General features: G+C 36.0%; 1 protein-coding gene across 2 annotated transcripts; it reads left to right on the top strand.

Moving 5' to 3' along the window:
* The first annotated feature begins 1001 nt into the window (after window positions 1-1001).
* On the top strand, window positions 1002-20762 carry LOC131236325 (annexin D5-like). Of its 2 annotated transcripts, XM_058233449.1 has the most exons (6): window positions 1002-1202; window positions 3587-3810; window positions 14517-14735; window positions 16852-17067; window positions 20052-20141; window positions 20314-20762. In XM_058233449.1, exons 1-6 carry the CDS (start codon window positions 1040-1042, stop codon window positions 20521-20523), a joined length of 1122 nt encoding a protein of 373 aa, XP_058089432.1. In that variant the 5' UTR covers window positions 1002-1039; the 3' UTR covers window positions 20524-20762. The 2 variants fall into 2 exon arrangements, with proteins under 2 accessions (XP_058089432.1, XP_058089433.1); XM_058233450.1 differs by lacking the exon at window positions 14517-14735.
* The last annotated feature ends 805 nt before the right edge of the window (window positions 20763-21567 follow it).

Genomic DNA, 21567 nt, shown 5'->3' with positions numbered 1-21567 from the left:
AACTGTAGGATGAATATTATTATTATTACTATTATTTGTATTTTTTACTATTTGGAAGTGTATCATGTGAGTCAAATTAAATTTTGCGGTTTATTTCACTTATACAAGGTCGTCAGATACGTTGTAGCCGGTAATTTTTAAATTTCTTTCTTTTTATAAATAATATCCGAGTTCTTCTCTTATCTGGAGATCTTTCTCTCCTCATTGATTTAAGGAATATTTTTAAAAAGATGATGGCCACATCCTCTTTTATTCATGCACCCTCTGCATTATTTGGGAGGGTGCTGACAACCATAAAAACTTCCGCATGGAATATGAAGTAGTCCAACATACTATGTATATCCCATCAGACCTCATCATGTGAACACTTGAGTGGCTAACACGGAGTGTGTGTACTGACATGGCTGACATGGGTGCGTACTAACAAGCCAAAAAAGAAAAAAGAAAAAAAAGAAGGCCATTCCAAAATAAGGTGAACCGCACTACGAGAATATACATGTTTTAGGTAAGGATTGTTCATCGTTCACTCCCTGGTGCGTTGAATCTGAGTTTTGAGTCATGATGATTCTTGGTGCGTACGGTTAACATAAGGAGGGAAACCAGATCCAAGGTTTGGATTCCACCTAGGCATCAAAGGTGGGCCCCCACACATCTCTAACAATGGTAATTAACATACTATTGAAACCCATGTAATCATTTCCCGTGTTTCACATGGGATCAAACATCTGACCATGAGAAGACTTAAAGTCTTCCACCATTCCCCACCCAATGGTAGTCTTGTCGCCACGTGGCACAATCAAAGGAGCACACATGGAAAGATCCAACTGCTCGAGTTCACCGTAAAATAACACTGATGTTTCGTCTCTGGCAAATACACGGAATTACCTCAGGTTTAACCCAAATCACCTTGGGAATCCAACCAAAAATACTGAGGTAAATAATTATTACCCATTTACCTTAAATTACCTCCGTAATTAAAAAATCAAACAGGCCACAAGCGTGTGTGAGTGTCCATTTGAAGTACTTCTTTGGTGAGAGGATGGATAACGTGATGCTAGAAGCTGCATCAAAGAGTATGGCAGAAATGCTGACTCCTGCACAAGCTCCTCCTCTAAGTGCACAAGCTCCTAGCAGGGGAGTGTCCTTAAATGGTGATCCTAACCCTAGACAAGATGCCATCCATCTCAATACAGCTTTCAAAGGTTAGAAATCTTAGATTGTTTTCTCAGTTCCATTCATTTTCTTTGATGATTTCATCGAGTCACAAGCTAGTGGGACCGTAGCATCCGTTTTCCAGCCAACATGTGGGACATCAGTGCCATAAAAAAGGTAGGCCCCACCATGGACGTCCACACAATAGTTAGGCCGGTCTGGATTGCGTCCGGAGCGGCTGGACGGAATCGGTCCAAGCAGGGGCTCTGTGGGGCCAACTGTGATGTATGGGTTTTATCCACACCGTTTTTTCTAGATCATTGTAGGAGATGAGCCGAAGAATGAGACAGATCCAAAGCTCAAGTGGGCCACGCAGTGAGGATTGAACGCCCACCATTAGAAACCTCTTGACGGCCACAGAAGTTTTGGAATAAGCTGAAATTTGTGTTTTCCCTTCATCCAGCTCTTTTAGACCTTTTCAAAAGGTTGGATGGAAAATAAACATGACGTAGGAAGGTTTCAACCGTAGGCGTCATCATCACGGCTGCTTCTTGTGGTGTGGTCCACTTGAGCCTTGGGTGTGCCCCGATTCTATACTTATATTCTAAAATAATATGGAAAAATAGTTGAACGGAGTGGATAAAACCCATATAACGGTTGGCCTCACAGAGCCCTTGTGGACCAATTTCCGTCCAGACGGGCAGGACGCAATCCGCCTCCGGTCAGCTCACCAGGTCCACCACAATGTTGACATCAATTCCACAACTGACCGTTGGTCTTAACCCAAACGTAAAGGAGTGTGGCTAATCTAGTAAGTGAATCCAACACCAACCAGCTTGCTGGTGTCTGTGAGCTCGCGAGGATGTATCTGTTTAATCCACGCTGTTCATCCATTTTTTCAGATCATTTCAGCTACGAGCCAAAAAATAATGCAAATTCAAATCTCAAGTGAACCACACGCAGGAAAATAATGTTGACTGAAAGTCCACCGTTAAAAACTTCCTAAGGCCTACTGTAATGTTTATTTTACATCCAACCTGTCAATAAGGTCACACGAACCTTATGAGGGGAAAATACAAATATCAGCTTTATCAAAAAAATATCCCTTAAAAAGCTTTCAACAGTAAGTACTCAATTCCCACTGTTTCTTGTTTCTTGTAGTGTGGTCCACCTGAGAATTGGATTACATCATTTTTCGGCTCATATTTCCTAATATGTTCTTTAAAATGAATGGATGGCGTGGATAAAACAGATACATCGTGGTGAGGCCCACGGAGCTTTTACACCTGCTATGTGTTGGGGTCCTACCCGAACCGCGTGTGTGCAGAGCCTGCAACGTTTCTCGGGCTGCAAGTAGCTGTACGTGGCGAACCAGTTCCGCCAACTGTCCACGAAATCGGATTGCGTACTGAGTTACTAGTACGCTCTTATTGTACTGAGCAAACTCCGTTAGGCCCACCGTCAATGTATCTGGTATATCCACGCCGTCCATCCGTTTTTCCATCTTATTTTAGGAGTTAAGACCAAAATTTAAGCATACCCAAAGATCAAGTGGATCATACTATAGAAAACAGTTGGAATAATGACTTCCACGGTTGAAACCTTTCTAGGGCCCACAGTGATGTTTATTTCTCATCCAGCCTGTTTATAAGATCACACAGACATGGATGAGGGTAAAACATAAATACAAGCTTGATCCAAAACTTCTTTAGCTCTCAAGAAATTTTCAACGGGAGATGTTCAATTCACACTGTTTCCTATGGTGTATTCCACTTGAGCTTGGAAATACTTAATTTTTAGGCTCAAGCCCTAAAATTATTATGGATAGAGTGGATAAAATACATAAATCGTGGTGGACCCCACAGAGTTTACTCGGTACGCAATCCGCTTCCACTGTCCACTACTATGAGTAGTGGTAGGACTGTTGTGGGGCCCACATAGTGGGTGTATTTGTTTTAGAAAAAATGCACTCGGGGAAGGAAAGAATCTTTTAAGAACATTCTATCCAGATCATTTCACATGGTGCTTTTTCCATCTTTCAAATATTAGAATTTAAAAAAGAAAAAATAAAAAGATTAAAATTCCCAAACTACTCTAAAACACTAAACCTCATCTTAGTTTTATCACGTATCTATGTGCCAAGATTTAGAACATAAAACAAAGACTAACTAAGATTGGAAGAAATTAAAAAGGGCTTGAAGAGTTTTCTGAAGAGAAAATGTACAAATTACGTAAGAAGTACAACCAGGCAAGAAGTCATGCCAAAATGATTAGACAACTGAAAAATAAAATTACAGTATTTGTTGAAATAGATTCTTTTTAAGATGAACTTCTTTAGCTCTTTTTTCTTTTCTTTCTTTTATTTCTATTGTACTTTTTTAAAGTTAGCTTCTTGCTTGCTACAATTAATGTTTCCAATGTGATTTTTATACAGGAAGAGGGCAAAACGTGCCTGAGATTATCAATATTCTTGCACATCGTGATGTAACTCAACGCGCCCAAATTCAAGAAGAATACCAAGCCATGTATTCTGAGGATCTCAAGGAACGTCTCTCTCAAGAGCTTGGATTCACTGGAGATGTCAGTGAGAACCTTGGTGTGAACATTAGTGGGGGCCTTAATGGAGAGCTTTTCGGGCCACTTAGTAGCAACATTAAGGTATACATATATTTCATGAGCCCACAAATGGAATTCACAATTCTTTCAAAATAGAATCTAATCTTGTTGTCTCCATGGATGATGGAACATATTAACTTAAGTGTTGCACTTTTTCACTCTATAGAATTTTCAGATAAAATTTAGAATAATTTACTAGTTTTACTATCTTAGAAAGAAAGAAGATATATTATACAATGCTCAACAAAGAATTACTTAAAAGTTGCTTAGGTTTTTGGTTCATGTGGGTGGGGATGACTGAATGTGTGGGCCCATAAGATCTAATTTATTTACATATTTTAGAGACCTTCACACAAAGCTAGAAATGGACAGCCCATGTCTAGCTATTTGCGTAGCTACTTAGGGAGTGAAAATGATCTAATCATTCATCAAATACTACGGTTAAGATGGCCTCTAGACATGATCAACTATTTAAATTGTCTAAAGTTAACATAATGGATAATGATATTGACCATTTATTACCCTTCTAATTTTCTCTGTAGAGTTCTTTCAGATGATTGGGGGGAGTTCGTATGCAATAAGACTTATCCTTATCACATCTTACTTCAATCTCTCTCTCCCTCTCCCTTATCCTCAATCACTTTCTCTCATTTAAGTTTACATTCAAATTCGAACTTAGAGAGAAAATGGAAAGAGGAATATTCACTTAGAGATAATATTCAGAACGCAAATTGTGTGGGACTCACCCACAATTAACCCTAAGAGTCTATATCCAACATATCATATTCAATCATATTATAATATGTGCACAATATAGATTGTCCATCTAACTCTTCATATAACAATCAAAATCAAAATATCATTATTAAAAGAAATAGGTATAGGACTAATTGAATATTATTATATTGTCATATGTGTTTGAATACTAAGCGAACACTTGACTAGCATTCAATAACACAAGCTTTGTTATATTTGTTCTAGTTGGCATGATCACACTGCATTGAATTAACTCCTAATATGGAATATTCTACTAATATATGTGCTTATCCAATTTATTAAGTTTATTTAAAAAATTCATTTTTTCACAAACATCAGTTTAAAATCATTTTTAGAGTAATAGTATACTATATATAAAACTTTATCAAAACTCGAAACTAGCATACAAATAAGTTATGAAGACATATAAGTCTTCAAGTACATACTAATAGTTTTAAAAGTTCGATATAGTTATCATGGAGTCTTTCCATATATGTGTAATTCAAAATCGATCAAGTGGATTTCTTAACACAACTAAGTCCAACCAATTTAAGGGCATTTGTCATCGTACACTAAAATAGTGATACTCGATCTCATCCTCCTATACACAAAAGGAGAGTGGCTAAGAATATAAAGACATCCATATATCTGGCTACTTCTATAATGCACTGACTAGATCAAATTAAAGCATTATGTAGATAATATGTCAACACTATGACAATAATTTGCACCGTAAAGTAGACAATACTAGATATTTGTGAGGTCTATAATACTTAAATCATTACACATAAGGTATAAGTACTCATCTCATATCCTCACAACCTCACTTTTTAATTAGACCATAACATTAATCACATAGAAGAGAAATGAAAAAAATTATATTATTTCGAATTTGATTAGTCACATCTTCAATTTCTTAGGACCAAATTAAGATAAATATGATGTATCATCACTCATATCCTTATTATCTATTCTTCACAATAAAGAGCAGTTCACGCCTCAAATATATGAATACCACTTCAATTTGTACATTTCCTATATATTCACCATTGGTTTCCCCGTGCTAGTGAGTGATGGCTACCAACAAATATGGAGATGCTTAAAGATCACAAGGCAAATGATGATAATCTAATTATTTGAGTGAGTCAAGCAAGGATTAACAGGGTAGGCCTATTCAAAATATCATTTACAACTAACCCATGCTAGGCCCAATGCCAGCCCTAATGGTGAGGCTACATCACGAGCGGTTTAGAAATCACCCAAAGTCATACAACCTATTTGTATTTACACGTGGGTAAGATGAAAAAAAAATTTAGTCTCAACAAAGTCATGACACTAAGAGATATTTTATTACCATATATGAGACATTTTATGATTGTACATGGAAGGTATGAGTATAAGAATTCTATGAGTTGGGCCTTATTGATCAACGATCTAGATCTCCTTAAGGGTTGGATAGTGTGATCGGGCATACCAGTGGACTCCACTTAGTTGTGATTCATCTAAATTTGTGTAAGGGGTGATACACTACAAGTGTGTCACACGCACAATATTCTAGATAGAATAGGATTGACAAATTCATGTAGAGCCTAAAGGGAGAGGAGTTTCGATGGGTAAACTCCCTAACCCTCTAAATTATATAAATAAGGTTGGTTCCCCAAGCCTACACATGTGTGAAGCCTATTCGTCTCATCCTAGTGCTTCTCTAAAGGTGTAAGGTGCGAAAGATCCCGGCATTCACCTTCGACAATATCTTCCCAATCAAGTACGTCTTTTATTCATTTTATTAGATCCACATACTTGATATGTATATGTCGATCCTTTCAATTCCGCATATAAGATTTTATAGTTGATATCAGAACCAACTATGCATCGGCTATGGAAGATCTATTTAGAATCCAATTAAGGATTTTATTACAATCCAAACCCACCATCTATGGATCTAGATAGGCTCAGATCTGGTTCATTCGTTAATGGTTTAATTAGGGCCAGAAATGGGCTATAAGCTTCGTTATTCCCAAATCCCAAGTAACGTGAAGAATTTGACTTGCTTCAATGGTGGGCCTAATCGCAAATGGTTGTGTTAAATTGATCTTTATTGTACATAGAGGTTTTGAAACCCCAATCAGGTATGGATTCTGACGTAGGGATGAACGTGATGAGGATAACTACATCGAATCCACGGAGCTTCTCTAGACTCCTCACAGAGACTTCTCGAATCCACGAGGAAAGAAAACAGAAAATAGAAATAAATTTTAATAAATTCGAAATTGATTAATTGATGAATAAAAACGAGTTCACAACCCTTTAAATCGGGGTACCAAGTAATGAGAAAGAAATCAGAATCAAACTATAACTTAAACTCCTAGAATCTGTGACTTACTATAAATAGTAAAATTACTATTTATAGACGGTCGCATGTCTACTAGTGCGCAAGGTTTTCGGCCAAAAATAGTAAGTGTCCTATTTGGCTTCACCAAACCGTTCTCCTAATTATTCTAAGCTCTTTTCACGTTGGGCGCAACTCCTAAAGCCCGACGGATGAAGAGTTATAATTAAACTAGAACTTATTATTTAAAGTAAAAATGAAATTAAAACAGGGAAACGACCGTCGATCCAGGGGTTTTTCGCAATTCCAGGTTGCGCAACCTGACGTAGCGGGGTTGGTTGGCTAAAGTAGCTTGTTCTACCCTAAAATCATATATTTTACGTCAGATAACTCATTCCGGATTGCGAGATATGCCCGATCTAAGGTCCGACGGTTCGGATTACTTCTGTCGTCGACCGAGCCTTTTTTGATCCATCTTGGCCATGAAACTGTCCGCGACCCGCTCTACATCAGATTCCAACCAAAGTTCGATCCGTCCGGATCGATTATAAGGTCATCATAAATCCAATCTTGGCTCCTTATAGAATAGCGGCATAATGCAAACTTCTATCACTGGCTTTGATGCAAGGTAGCCATTAACGTTGGCCCTTGTGCCGACATAAAGAAACAAAAAAAGGGAAGAGAGGATTGATACATGTTACGGTGGTGATGGGTTTTCTTCCCCGACCCTGTAGCCATGGCCGCCATTAATAACTTCAGGATCAGATTTGGATGACTGTGGTAATCATTAAAACTGGCAAAATAAGTAACTAACCATTTGTGTGGTTGAAACCCTTCTTTTGTTGTTGTCGCCAGCCCTACAATAATTGGAGGTGATCCTGTAGAATCTGGTCACATTTGAGAAAATTTAAGGGTGACAGCAAAAACATACATGGTTTTCGACATGATAGACTTTATCTGGGGTTGTTGCCTTCTTCGATTGATGGCCAATGACACCATTGTTCTTAGTGTCATCAGTGGCAGTAGCTATCAGCTTTGTCGTGCCAACAATAGTTATCCCATCAATTGTTGCCCTTTGAGTAAGAGACAGGTTGCAATGACTGCTCTAGGGTTAGAGTTTCCCTTTTCCCCCTCTTTTAGTTCAGGCAAGAACCCCTTCAAGGGCTTTTATTTTTCTTCTACAATGATCCATAACCCAACTGCTTTCATTTTCTCCGAGCCCAGGGTACATACCATCGATTTAAGCTTGCACATCTTTATCACCCTGATGGGCCCAGTCAATAGACCAACACCCATTATAGATATTGGGTAAACCATATCAGTGAGTCAGGAGGTCCAGTGGGCCTTGTGTGGGCCATTAGCTTGGGCTCACAACAATGGGCTATTTCCTTAGGCCTAGTAGCTGACCATATGGAGGCTCATGTTTGGGGCCCACACCTACCTTTATTCAACCCAATTTTAGGCCTATTTGACATCTCTTGAACTTTTTTAATTTGCCTTTACTTCAGTTATGCGACTACCCATGTTTAAATGGGCTGGTTATGGTTTAGGGTTTTAATTTTTGTTTAGGCTCAGGTCTATATACAGTGAGTCCAATAGGTTTTTTATAAACCTATTGATCCTTGAGCTCATTAATTGTCTTGTTTAGGGACGTTCCGAGCCCTTACATTGATTAATCCAGGCCCGACATTAGGGCATGTTCGATGCACATTATAAGCCCAAACCTTGGCCATTATAAAGTTTGCCCTTAGGCCTTCTCTTTCGAGCCTGTTTACAAGAATTGATCTTTGATCTAGACCATCTATTCAGTTTATAATGAGTGTTTTATCTGTTTCATTCACTAGATGAATAATTCAACATCTAGACCTTCCATCATGTGGACCTTGAGTATTGGATCTGAACTTTCCATTCTATAGACACTAATGCATTGATCTAATTATTCATGTGAATCAAGTTAAACATTTTAATTTAGACTATCTATCTTTAAAACATTAAGGGTCAAACATGAAAAATTTATTAAGGATATTTAGATCATGCAAAGTCTTAATTCAACTCAGTTACTACAGAAGCTAACATGGACCATTGATTTAAAAGGAAATGGAAAAGAAACATATCTATCTATTTCCTTTTAAGATCCCATGCATTTTAAACGATCAATGGTATCCACTTTCTGGGCCAAATCGAACTGTTTTTGATAATCCATTGAGGGCATGATTATATTCGCAATCTCAAAGTCTAAATTCATAGAATTAGATCCGGTTGTGCTAGCCATCACAGTGACCTCAATTGGTGAAGATTTTACTATTTTTGATTCTTGATATTAGGATATAGTGGTAGGATTGCATATAGTTGCGTTTGCGTTTAATGCGAACAGTGAAAAAAAATGCAGACGATCACTGTTTGGCAGGGATGTAAGTGGTATGAAGTAAATGGTATTAGTCGTGTAAAGTTGAGAGACCCATTTCACCCACAAGTACTAAGTGTCTCAAATTTACATGATCGACATTGCTTAATTCCATGTTCAAGAGAGTCACATGGATGTCATGACTACCTCTCATAGGATGAGTGATGATGATGTGACCGATTTTCACCAGGATTGACTGGTTGGGCCCATTTTCATCATAGGCAATTCAATTGAAGATCCCAATCAATTGAATTTATGATAATTTTGCCCAATATTTAATTTTATTCATGAATAGTTTAAAGTAAACATATCAACTAATGTGAGTATAACATAATCAAGTTGACATTCTAATTCAATGCAATTTAGTTCTCCTTTTAATCAGGTCTAATAATCCAAAAAGGGAAGATTTTACAATGTTAGTCCTAGGGAGCATGGAAAATGACCTTACCTTAGAAAAGAGAGGAAAAGTATGGATAAGGTTCAAAGTGCTTATCTAGTAATCTTAGGACAAACATAATGAAAAAATGAAAAGAAAAAATAGTTCTAAAAATGAATATTCAAGTTTTATAGCTGTCAATCAACCTGAGGATCGGTCGAGCAATAAACGAGTTAAGAAGAATAATTCCTTCTTTTATAAGAAGCTAAGCCATCAGGAAATAGACACCATTAAGTTTAAGCAGTGACTCATAAAGAATGGTAAAGATCATGTTCTTTTATGTTTTGGGTCAAATTTGATTGATGTGTTGGAAGTTTCTTGGTGGACAGATTATAGTACAACTATTCACATTTGTAATTCCATACAGAATATGCTGTAGAGCAGACCACCAACTAATATCGAGCGATCAATATATATAGGCAATGACATTAAAGTGGACGTAGAGGCAATCAGAGTCTACAGGATTGGGTTAAGGTCAAGTCATACGTTGGATCTAGTAGATACATTTTTTGTGCCTTCTAAAAGCACAATGTAGTCTCAATTTCTTATTTAAACAAATCCGATTATATGTCTAAATTTGATAATAGAAAGTTTAGTATCTACTATGATTCGAATGTGATTAATACTAGCATTATGGTTAATAATTTGTACCAATTAGACTTGAATGCATCACATGTCTATAATGTGAATGCTTTACATGAAAATAAAATAAGATTTAAGTGAAGACTCGACTATGAAAATTCCTTCATGTTATGAAACAACGATTAGGTTATATGTCTTTTAAAAGATCGGAAAGGCTGGTGTGGGAAGAAATTCTTCATTCTCTAGGCTTTTCCAACTACAAAGTATGTACCGATTGTATTAAGGATGAACATACTAATATCAGGAAGAAAGGTGGAATTATGAGTGTAGGACTCTTAGAAGTGATACATACAAACATTTGTAGTCGATTCCCTATAGTATCTTGGAGTGGATATAAATATTTTATCATTTTTATAAATAATTATTCTCATTTTAGACACATCTATCTTATAAATGAAAAATCAAATGCCGAAGTAGAAAATCAACTCGATAAGAAGATTAATGTCGTCAAGTCTAACCCATGGTGGTGAATACTTTGGGAGATATGACGAATCAGGTTGCAATCTAGGACCCTTCGCAAGATACCTATAAGATTTAGCATTGTCAACTTATACATTATGCCTAGAACCCCATATCATAATGGTTTATCTAAATGGTACAATCGCACCTTTATGAACATGGTGCGTAGCATGATGAGCAATTTGGCACTGTTAGAATCTATGGGGTGATGCGATTAAAAGCACAGTTCATATCCTTAATAAGGTCTCCAACAAGGCTATATGAAAAACCCATTTTGAGTTATGGAATGCAAGAAAACCAAGTCTCTGATATCTACATGAGAGAGCTTGATCCCAAAACCATAAACATTTTTATAGGATAATTGGAAATGTCAAAAGACTATTAATTCTACCGTCCTTCCTTCTCCATCAGGATTTTTGAAACTTAGAATGTCGGATTCATTAAATATACTAAAAATAGTAGGAGCACGAACATCAGAAATTTTGTATTTGAGAAAGAAAGGACGTGACTCCCGTCACAATCATTTTGGACCATGTGGGTATAAATCCTGCAGTTGAGCTTATTAGCATTATAGATCACCACTATGAACCTCTTATACAACCCATTGAGGAGGACAATCCAAATCACACTCAAGAAAGTGAGCCATTAAGAATATCTAAAATGGAGAAGAGGCATGCGATTTCAAATGATTACACCGTATATATGCAGAAGCACAAGTTTAACATGGGGTGAAAAATGATTTTAAATCATCTACACAAGCCAAACAAAGTGCTAACCCTTCCCGATAAAATGATGCTATAAAATATGAATTGAAATTCATAAAGGACAATAAAGTATGAGAGCTTATTGAGTTACCCCATGGAATAAAGCCGATTGGTTATAAATGAATATTTAAAACCAAACGAGACTCCAAGGTTAATGTTGAAATATATAAAGTCAGGCTTGTTGGCTGTTGCCAAGGGTTTTAACCAACGTGAATGCATTGGTTTTAAGGGGACTTTCTCAACAGTATCTAAGAAAGACTCATTTAGGATCATAATGGCTCTTGTGAATTATATGAATTTGAAGCTACGTCAGATGGATGTAAAGACTGTATTTCTCAACAGAAATGTAGATGAGAATGTATACATGTTACAACTTGAAGGTTTTGCAGTCGATGACTTAAAAAATATGGTTTGTAGACTCAAGAAATTCATCTATGTATTGAAACAAGCGTCAAGATAATGGTACCTAAAGTTTCATGAAGTAATTTCCTCATGCTGTTTTGTAGAAAATATTGCAGATGAGTGTATCTACGTTAAAATCAGTGAGAGCAAGTTTGTCATATTGTTTTTGTATGTTAATGACATTTTGTTAGCGAGTAGTGACATTAGGATGATGAGCGATATTAAGAAATTCGTATCTCAAAGGTTTAAGAGGAAAGATCTTAATGATGCCTCTTATGTCCTCGGCATTGAGATATGCTATGATAAATCAAGTGAACCACTTAGCCTGTCACAGAGGGCATATATTGATAGGGTACTTGAAAGGTATGACATACAAAATTGTGCTCCTAAACAATCACCCATTGTAAATGGTGATAAATTTGGCCAATTCCAATGCATTAAATTTTTTTTGAAAAAGAATTAAATAAAAGATTTTACATACGTGTCAATAGAAAGGAACATCATGTATGCCCAAGTCTATACACAACCAAATATTATCTTTGCGGTTGGAATGTTAGGCATTATCTCTCCAATACAGGTATGCAATATTAGATAGATATAAAGAAAGGGTTGTATTACCTGCAAAGGACAAAGTACTTCAGACTCACATACGAAAGGTCTGACTATTTGAAGTTGGTTGGATACTTAGGTGCAGATTTCGATGACTGCATTGATATTAAGAAGTCTGTCTTAAGTTATATCTTCATAATGGTGGGTGGGGATGTTTCTTAAAAAGGGTATGAAACAGTCAACGACAGCTACATCCACCATGAAAGCTGATTTTATTGTTTATCATGAAGTATCAAATAAGGCACTATAGTTATATCATTTCTTCTCAGGTTTGCAAGTATTGGAGCATATTTTGAAATCATAGAGAATTGTTTATGTGATACATCGGCTGCAATTCAATTCTCTAATAACAACAAGTATTTATCAAGGTCGAAGCATATCGATGTCAAGTATCTTATTGTGAAAGAAAGAGTATAGAATCATCTATTGTCTCTGAAGTTTATCAACTCTAAGCAGATGATTGTGGATCCACTCACTATATGGCTCCCCATCATGCTATTTTAGGAGTATGTGACACTATGGGAGTTATTGATCTAACAGATGTATTCAGTTAGTGGGAGTTGGGTACGATCCATTTTTATAGACATGTATTAATATCTCATTTATAAAGTTTGATGATTCTAATATAAAGTTTATTTCTACTTCTTTTCAAGTATGCACAATATTATTTTGAGTAAGCATGACTAAAGTCATGTCTCATTCGAGACATGTGAAAGCTCTTGCACCTCTTAAGGATAAGAACATATTATCATACTGCATTTGTAATCCTTATACCACACTTCCTAGTTCTTAATTCATATCGTTAAGATTGGTAGTATTTGTTACCGTGCCTAGTCTCACTTCACCGAGATTAAATGTTGTGATGGCTACTGCGATCCAATACTAGTGATCTTGATGGACCAGATTGTAGAAGTGTTGCCCGTATTATCCAACAATTACATTAGTTAACCATTTGAATGTTTTCTTTAATAATAGAACATATTTTTAAAATGTTTTCAAAATTAATCCTTAACATTGATGAATGTGGCCCAAGTGGGAGAATGTAAGAATTCTATAAGATAAGCCTTTTTAATCAACGGTCTTGATCTCTCTAAGGGTTGGATAATGTGATTGGGCATACCAGATATGATTCATTTAAAATCGTATAAGGGGTGGTGCACTACAACTGTGTCACATGCAAAGTATTCTAGATAGACTAAGATTAACAAATATATGTGGAGCTAAAGGGAGAAGAGTTTTGATGGGTTTCAAACTCCTCAACCATCTAAAATATATAAACATGGTTGGGTCCCCAAGCCTACACACATGTGAAACCTATTCATCTCATCTCGGTGCTTTTCTAAAGGCGCAAGTTGTGGAATGTCACAGCATTCGCCTTCAGCAATACCTTCTCCAAACAGGTACACCTTTTGTTCATTTTATTAGATATCCATACTTAATATATATGTCGATCCTTTCAATTCTGCATATAAGATTTTACAATGGGTTCATATGAAATTATTAAAAATGCAAGAGTATTTTAAAATGGAGGTTAGCATACATTAAGAACCTAAAGAAGAGAGTTAAAATCATCTCAAAAATGGAATTCAATGACTCTAGCTTGATAATTTAAGTTGTCAAGCTTTTACCCTAGAGCAACTCTAAGACGAGAGTACGCCTACATCCTAGCAATCTAAAACATCAGTCTTGTGGGTCCCTGCATAGATAGTGGTCCTACAATCTCCTATATTGAAAGATCTTAGCCGTTGAATTTATGACCCTTTTTTATTGAACATGAACCGGTAACATTTTTTTATTAACCATTTAACTTATAAGGTTTTAGTCGAAGGGTCACCAGGGGAGTTCCAATGGTCTAGATCACTAAGTAGTGGCCCACCCATAAAAACTAGAGCATCAGACAAGCTTTTCTCTAAAATGTGTTTAACTTGGTTGTTTTGTTTGTTTCAGAAAGCAGTTATGCTTTGGATGCTTGATCCAGCGGAGCGTGATGCAACAATAGTGGGCCAGGCATTAACACTGACGAGCCTTGATTTAACAGCTCTGACCGAAGTAATATGTTCTCGCACCCCATCTGAGATACGACTATTGAAGAAAGCTTACTCTAAAAAATATGGTACTCAAATCGACGATGACCTTAGCCTCAAAACCTACTTCTCTCACAAGAAGGTTCTCTCTCTCTCTCTCTATTTGTTTGTCTTATCAATATTATGCAGCATTGACCAAGAATCAGGATGCCTCACTAATCTAATGAGCCTTAACATTAAAATTCAAGTGGACCACCTTATATGGTCAAGACCACCTAATAGACGAGTTGGATCACTCACAAATATGCATTCAATCACATGTCGAGGCATGCATTGTGTGGAGTATACATTCGCCGATTAAAAGACCTACAACAATATGTTTTTATATATTTATAAATCGACTACAGTGATAGCCTTAACCCAGTTTCAAGATGGGGTGATTCATCCACCATATATGCTTAATATATATATATATATATATATATATATATCTAAATCATCCAAATATTGGGCCCCACTTTGGATGAATCATGTCCTGAAAATAACTAAGAATGACTTTAACGACTGAATAGAATGCTTTGGACACTTAATGTTGGGCCTGGGCCAGATCATGAGGGTTGGTACGGTTGGAGCAAGTAAAGAGAGAGAGATCGAGAGAGAGAGAGAGAGAGAGAGAGAGAGAGAGAGTGTGTGTGTGTGTGTGTGTGTGTGTGTGTGTGATGGAAGGCATGGGTTAGAGAAATAACATGAGTAGACGATGATTTTTATGTATTGTACGTGTTATAAAATTGTCCTTATAAATCCTAATGGGTCACACTCTACCAGGGCTGACATGTTCTTGTACAGAGTCTGAACCCAGCCCGATTGAGAAACGAGCCTTAAGTTTGAACCTGAGCCTGGCCCTTGAGTTTGATACTCCGATCCAAGCTCAGTCGCAGCATTTTATTTGAGTTATTTGATAATCTGGCAGAGTATGGAACTTGATATGCATGCAATCAAAAAGTTTACAATGCCATAATTAATAAAATAACAGAGTAAATTGTGAAACCCACATTCTATAATTCACAATATTAAGATAAAATTGGTTGAACAATTCTAACTTATGATTAGTGAACACTTCTGTGTTGAAATAAGATAGTTGGATATTTTCATTTTTAACCATCTAATATTAGTCGAATAATCCTATGAGGCGTACTTTTTATTCATGATGCATTGAAAGTGGGACCCATAATTGGGATATTTTAATTTTGCATTATTTATGTGTCATGTATGCAATTTCTTAGTACCAATATCTCCTCCATCACACCGCTGGAGTATTAGAGATTTTCTCCTTCTTTAGTGGGCCATGATTCAAGGAGGGACCTTAATGTGAGGGGATGAACACATGTTAGAAATCTTAGTGGCTAGAGCATGTGTCATAGATCTATGTTATTCATTAGGTAAGATAACATTATGAACAAACATGGACCCAAAAAAAATTAGCATTCGTCCAACAATTAGGTTGGTCAAACTAGGAGCAGATTAGGTGTTACCTAAGTAACACCTTAGAAGAGTGTTATCCTTACCATGTGGGGCCCACCTTGATGAATGTGTTGTATATCCACGCCATCCATCTAGTTTTTTCAGCTTATTTTACTACGTTATCCCAAAACTTAAGCATATTCAAATCTCCGATGGACCACACCAATGAAAAAAGTGGTGAATGACCATTAAAAGCTTTTTGTAGGCCACAAAGTTTTGGATCAAGCTCATCTTTGTATTTTCCGTTCATCCAGCCCTGGTTGACCTTATCAATGGGTTGGATGGAATATAAACATTACGGATTTTCTTACAGTGGCCCTATGAAGTTTTTAATGGTGGGCACTCAGTCTCCACTATTTCATGTGGTGTGGTCCACCATAGATTTGGATCTGCTTAATTTTTTAGATACGTCCTAAAATGGGATTAAAAACGGATGGATGGTATGGATATACAATAAACCATCAAGGTGGGCCCCACAGTAAGGGTAGTAACACTTACTTGGCTCCCCTTGATGAGTAGCCTTACTTGATTTTAATGTATATTCCTAGTGCATAATAACTTATCAATAGCCTTGATTTTCACACATGTGTCATTCAGCTGGGAACCAGAGATACATGGGAGCTATCGCAAGGCCCCACGTTCTATCAAAACCAATACTTTTAATCATTTAATGAAGTAGGAGATAATTTCATGAATTTTTAAAAAACTAATATAATAAAATTTATTTTATCATGAAGTTGTTAATTGCATGTTTAAATGCCGAACGTGACGAGGGAACGGTGGCCAATCAATCAACGGTGGAAGAGGATGCTAAGAAGCTATATAAGGATGGAGAAGGTAAATGGGGAACAAATGAGAAGACTTTTATCCGCATTTTCACCCAAAGTAACAGAGCCCATTTAGCTGCAGTCGCTTCTGTTTATCACCGTTTGTATGGGAACTCACTTGAAAAGGTACCTTTCTCTACCAGTTTTTTTCTTTAAAAGTTTATTAATCGGGCATTATTTAGTGTTTTATTAAATGATAGGAATGATGGAAATATAAAATTAACTATATATTTTTTTTGAGTAATTCCTTAATGTAAAACTATATTGTTGTAGAAATATATTGTTTTATAAAATTTAATCATTAGAATTTTTTTCCATCTTTTTCCTTAACTTATGTTTTTAGTGTTGGAAAAAGTAAAAGACATGTTGATAAAGAATACTTTGTGTATGAGGAAAAAATACACATTTTGTTACCTTTTTTGGTAGTATGGTTGTATTACTTAGTATTATAGTGTTACCATTAAAATACAAAAATTATCAACAAAATATTGTCATGATTGATCTCTTTTGTGTGATTGCTCATTTGCAACAAATGTTCCCACCATAATATGTTTAGAATTTAAAAGATATAAAATGAGCCGGATTTAAAAAAAAAAAAAGTATATAGAGTATAATTGTAAAAACATTAATAAGAGTAGAAATAAGGAAGTAATTAAGATTATTGATCAAAAAGTTTCTTAAATTGAACACTCTCGATATCCTAAATTGATTACTCATGGGAGTGGAGGGATTGTGAAGGGTGTTGGCCATATCATTCAAGTTGGGTAGAAGAAATGGAGATGTGCCTCTAACGTTTTACGCGGTTGTCATGTACTAATCAAAATAAAGGAAAATTTTTATAGGATAACTATAAGAACAACTACACTTTATGGGGCAGAATGTTGGGTAATTAAGGAACAACATGTTCATAAGATGAGCATAAATTAAATGTGGATGTTGAGATGGATGAGTTGAAAAGCGAGAAATGATAGAATTATAAATGGATGCATTTGAAAGAACTTAAGAGTAGCACCAATAGGTAATAAAATGAGAGAAAATGGATTTCTTTGGTTGGTCATGTGCAATAAAGACTTAGAGCTGCGTTTATTAGGAGTTAGTTAGTTCAAGTTGGAGCTTCTAAAAGGGTAGGAGGAAGGCCCAAAAGGGAATGGCCGAAGATAGTAATAAAGACTTGATGACCTACGGTTTAGCTGAAGTTATGACCCTTGACAAAGTGGAATGTTAAAAGATACATGTAGCCAACCCCAATTAGTTGGGCGCTAAGGCTTAAATGATGACAATAGCAATGATAACTAGTAAAAAGCTCCTAAAATTTTTAGGGTTTTTCTTTTAAAAGACTTTTGGTTCAATAAATGAATTTTTAAGATTTACTCTTAAAAGTATTTTTCATTCAATAAATGAATTTTACCATGAAAGTATAATTTGTGGAGATAAATCTAGTTTCTTAATTACTAAAAAGTATAATAATTTAGTGCTTGCCCTCATGTTTTGGGTGGCTTCTTTCCATTTCCTTTTCTTCTTCTTCTCTTCCTTTTTCCCCTCAAACCTAGGGTGTATGCTCATTTTCTTTTCTTTTTCTTTTTTCTTTTCTTCTAAGGGTTCTTGGCCCTCTTTTGTTTGTATCTCTTTCCGGCTCTACTCTGGGTAAATGATAAGAGAGTTACTTCTTGCTTGCTTTTTCTAAAATAATAATAATAATAATAATTGAACGTGTAAGACATTCAACTGTGCACATGCTGAGAGATGCTTCTTTTCAAAAATCACCACAAGAAGGGAGAAATTTCTATAAATTTTTTTTATTTTTAAGTAATATTATTGATAAAAGTCTATTTATAAAGTCATTTCGTATGACTTATATAAGCCACATATCCTAAATTTATAAATTTTTTGAAATAATATGTTTCCTAAAATAATAAATCACTTCTAAACTGACTCAATCCTTTCCCTTGACTAAAAGGAATTTGGCCACAAACTAACAGCCCATGAGCCCCTTCAATGATGGTGGATAATTTGTTACCCCAAATATGTTTGCGACCATAGCCTCAGTCAATAAAACAATCATCGCTTTTATCTATTGTATTGATTATTTTAAAAAAAAAACTTATTGAAAGGCTTTACAGCTTGCATAAGATAATACTTAATTCTTCATAACACCACTCGTAGGATTGTTGATACCCGATCAATTATTAGACATCATTACCCAAGAAAAAACATCACTCTAATAAAAAAAAAAAAAAAAATCACTTTGCGAGCCCTTAGATAAAAGAGAAAAGATCACCGTATTCTTTGAAAAAATAGCTTTAAATCCACAAAGATGCAAGAATCTCTAAAACTTAATAAATAAGAGTGATATTATTAATGAAATTAAGAATGTTTCCAAAACACTTTTGTAATACTTATATAAGCCTTAAACCCTAAATTCATAATTTTCTTGAAATAGTACATTTTTCCATAAATAGTAAATTTATTAAAAATAGTAATTAACTTATAAATTAAATTAACTTTTTTTACATAACTCCAATAAGGACTTTAAGATATTCCAAGACTCTTCAAACCCTAAAATAATAAAAACTATAACTGACTAAAAATTAACCCTTCAAATGTCTTATTTTTACAAACACATTTTATAGTCAAATGTCCCTTGGCATTGGCTAGCACTTAGAGTTCATTGATATCTTTTAAATGACATATTATATGCACAGAACTTATAACCAGTCACAAAGTTATGGTCATCATAAGTTATAATGCACGCTAGACCTTTGGATCGAACTTTCAAGTAAGATTTCTTTCAATCCTAGCCATACACGTAATTGTCCTTAACTTTATCCTACATCAACATGCATACATGTATATGTATGGAACACACATGCATATGTATGGTTCACCTTGCTTAAAAATCAGTCAATTTTTTCATTACACCTGCAGTTATCAGATTTGGCAACCAAAGTATGTTAAGGACTTAATGGATATATAGTTCAGATTGATTGATTGGACCATCTAACTAAACCTAGGCAACTAGGAGCACTACATGAATACTATTCTATGGAAATACATGCCTTTTTTTTTTTTGTTTCATTTGCTGATAATTCTCTAGTAAACTCCTTTTGCAGGCCGTAAAGAAGGAAACATCAGGAGATTTCATGTTTGGACTTCTTACTCTCTTAGGATGTGCTGAGAATCCTGCTAAGTGCTTTGCCGAGGTATCACACCATACATGTTGTAGTAGATATGTGTGCATTTACTATGCAATTAGACCCAAGCCCGGTCCATGACTGGGTCCAAAAACAAGATGTGGTAGCCCAAATTAACTATATATTGTCCTATGTATATCCACCACCCTAAATAGTTCAATCTCATCTAAAAATTTCTCAGGTGTTGTACAAGGCCATGAAAGGCTTGGGGACAAACGACACGACGCTGATAAGGGTAATGGTGACAAGGGCTGAGATCGACATGAACTATATAAAAGTTGAATATGCAAAGATACATGGGAAGTCATTGCGGGATGCAATACAGTCCGATACATCAGGCGACTATCGGACCTTCCTCATTTACCTTTCCGGCCCAATCGATGCTCCATAATTAAATGGAATTGTGTAGGAAGAATCGTACTTTGTGTGTGTTGACGTCAAGGTGTTTTGTTTCCATGCTCTTCTTTTCTCTCTTTTCTTCAGTTTTCAACTATGAGTGTCATTTAGGGTTTATGCATAAGAGTGTTTGGAATGCTCCAAAAGTAGTTTGTTAGTGTTAGGCATTGTTGTTTTTGTGTACTATGGGATTGTCTATTAGACTATTAAAAGCTAGTGCATGCTTTTATTGGTTGTGTTGTTTTAAAAATGAAGAATGATAAATGATCTCGATCTACCACACTTCCTGGCCTCCCACAGATAGGAACATGGTATAAAAGATCCAAGCTAGTAATTAGAAGGGTCAAACATTAGCCTAATAAAATCACTAGATGCGACCTGTGTGCTAAATAAACTAGATGGTCAGAAAGAAATTGACAGACGGCTTAAATTCATATGTACACGATACAAATCATATTCGGGTCGTAAAAGTCAGAAAGAAATCGACAGACGAGTTAAAATCATATGTACACAATACAAATCATATTCGGGTAGTAAAAACATGACCGGGCGCAGGACTCAGGACAATGGAAGACCAAACCCGATTAGAATGGTCCAGGAACTCTGGGACGACCACAGCCATTACCTACAAATTAAGCTTGGATCCGGCCAAATACTCAATAAAACTTTGGAGGTTAACTTTAACCTACAATGCCATGTGTGGGGCCCGCCATGATGTTTGCAGGACATCCAATCCATCCATCATGTGCGCTTCCTCCATTTCCTGTCTTCCAAAGATTAGATCGATCCAAAGCTTAAGTGGCCCCCCGACATATGGAATGATTGGATTGGGACACCCACCATTAAAATCCTTCCAGACTGTGGGGCCCAACGTTTATCATATGATTTTAGAAGTTTTAGGCATGATTTTACACAGTGTGGCCCACCAAAAAAATAATTATCAGCCTCATAATTTGTATCCAGGAGAACAGGAGTGAGTGCACATGATGCACGGATTCCATGCCATGCACACATCACATTGGGCCCCACAATTTCGTTG

Source organism: Magnolia sinica, unplaced genomic scaffold, assembly GCF_029962835.1.
Source record: "Magnolia sinica isolate HGM2019 unplaced genomic scaffold, MsV1 ctg379, whole genome shotgun sequence".
NCBI lineage: Eukaryota > Viridiplantae > Streptophyta > Magnoliopsida > Magnoliales > Magnoliaceae > Magnolia > Magnolia sinica.
This window is presented reverse-complemented; position numbering and strand designations above follow the sequence as displayed.

What these genes read in the sequence shown, in the direction of transcription:
- LOC131236325 (XM_058233449.1), top strand. Translation starts at nt 1,040, where the DNA reads ATGGATAACGTGATGCTAGAAGCTGCATCAAAGAGTATGGCAGAAATG. An exon ending in CACTTAGTAGCAACATTAAG is followed by an intron (nt 3,811 to 14,516) that starts GTATACATATAT and finishes TGTTTGTTTCAG; the next exon opens with AAAGCAGTTATGCTTTGGAT. An exon ending in CTGCTAAGTGCTTTGCCGAG is followed by an intron (nt 20,142 to 20,313) that starts GTATCACACCAT and finishes AAAATTTCTCAG; the next exon opens with GTGTTGTACAAGGCCATGAA.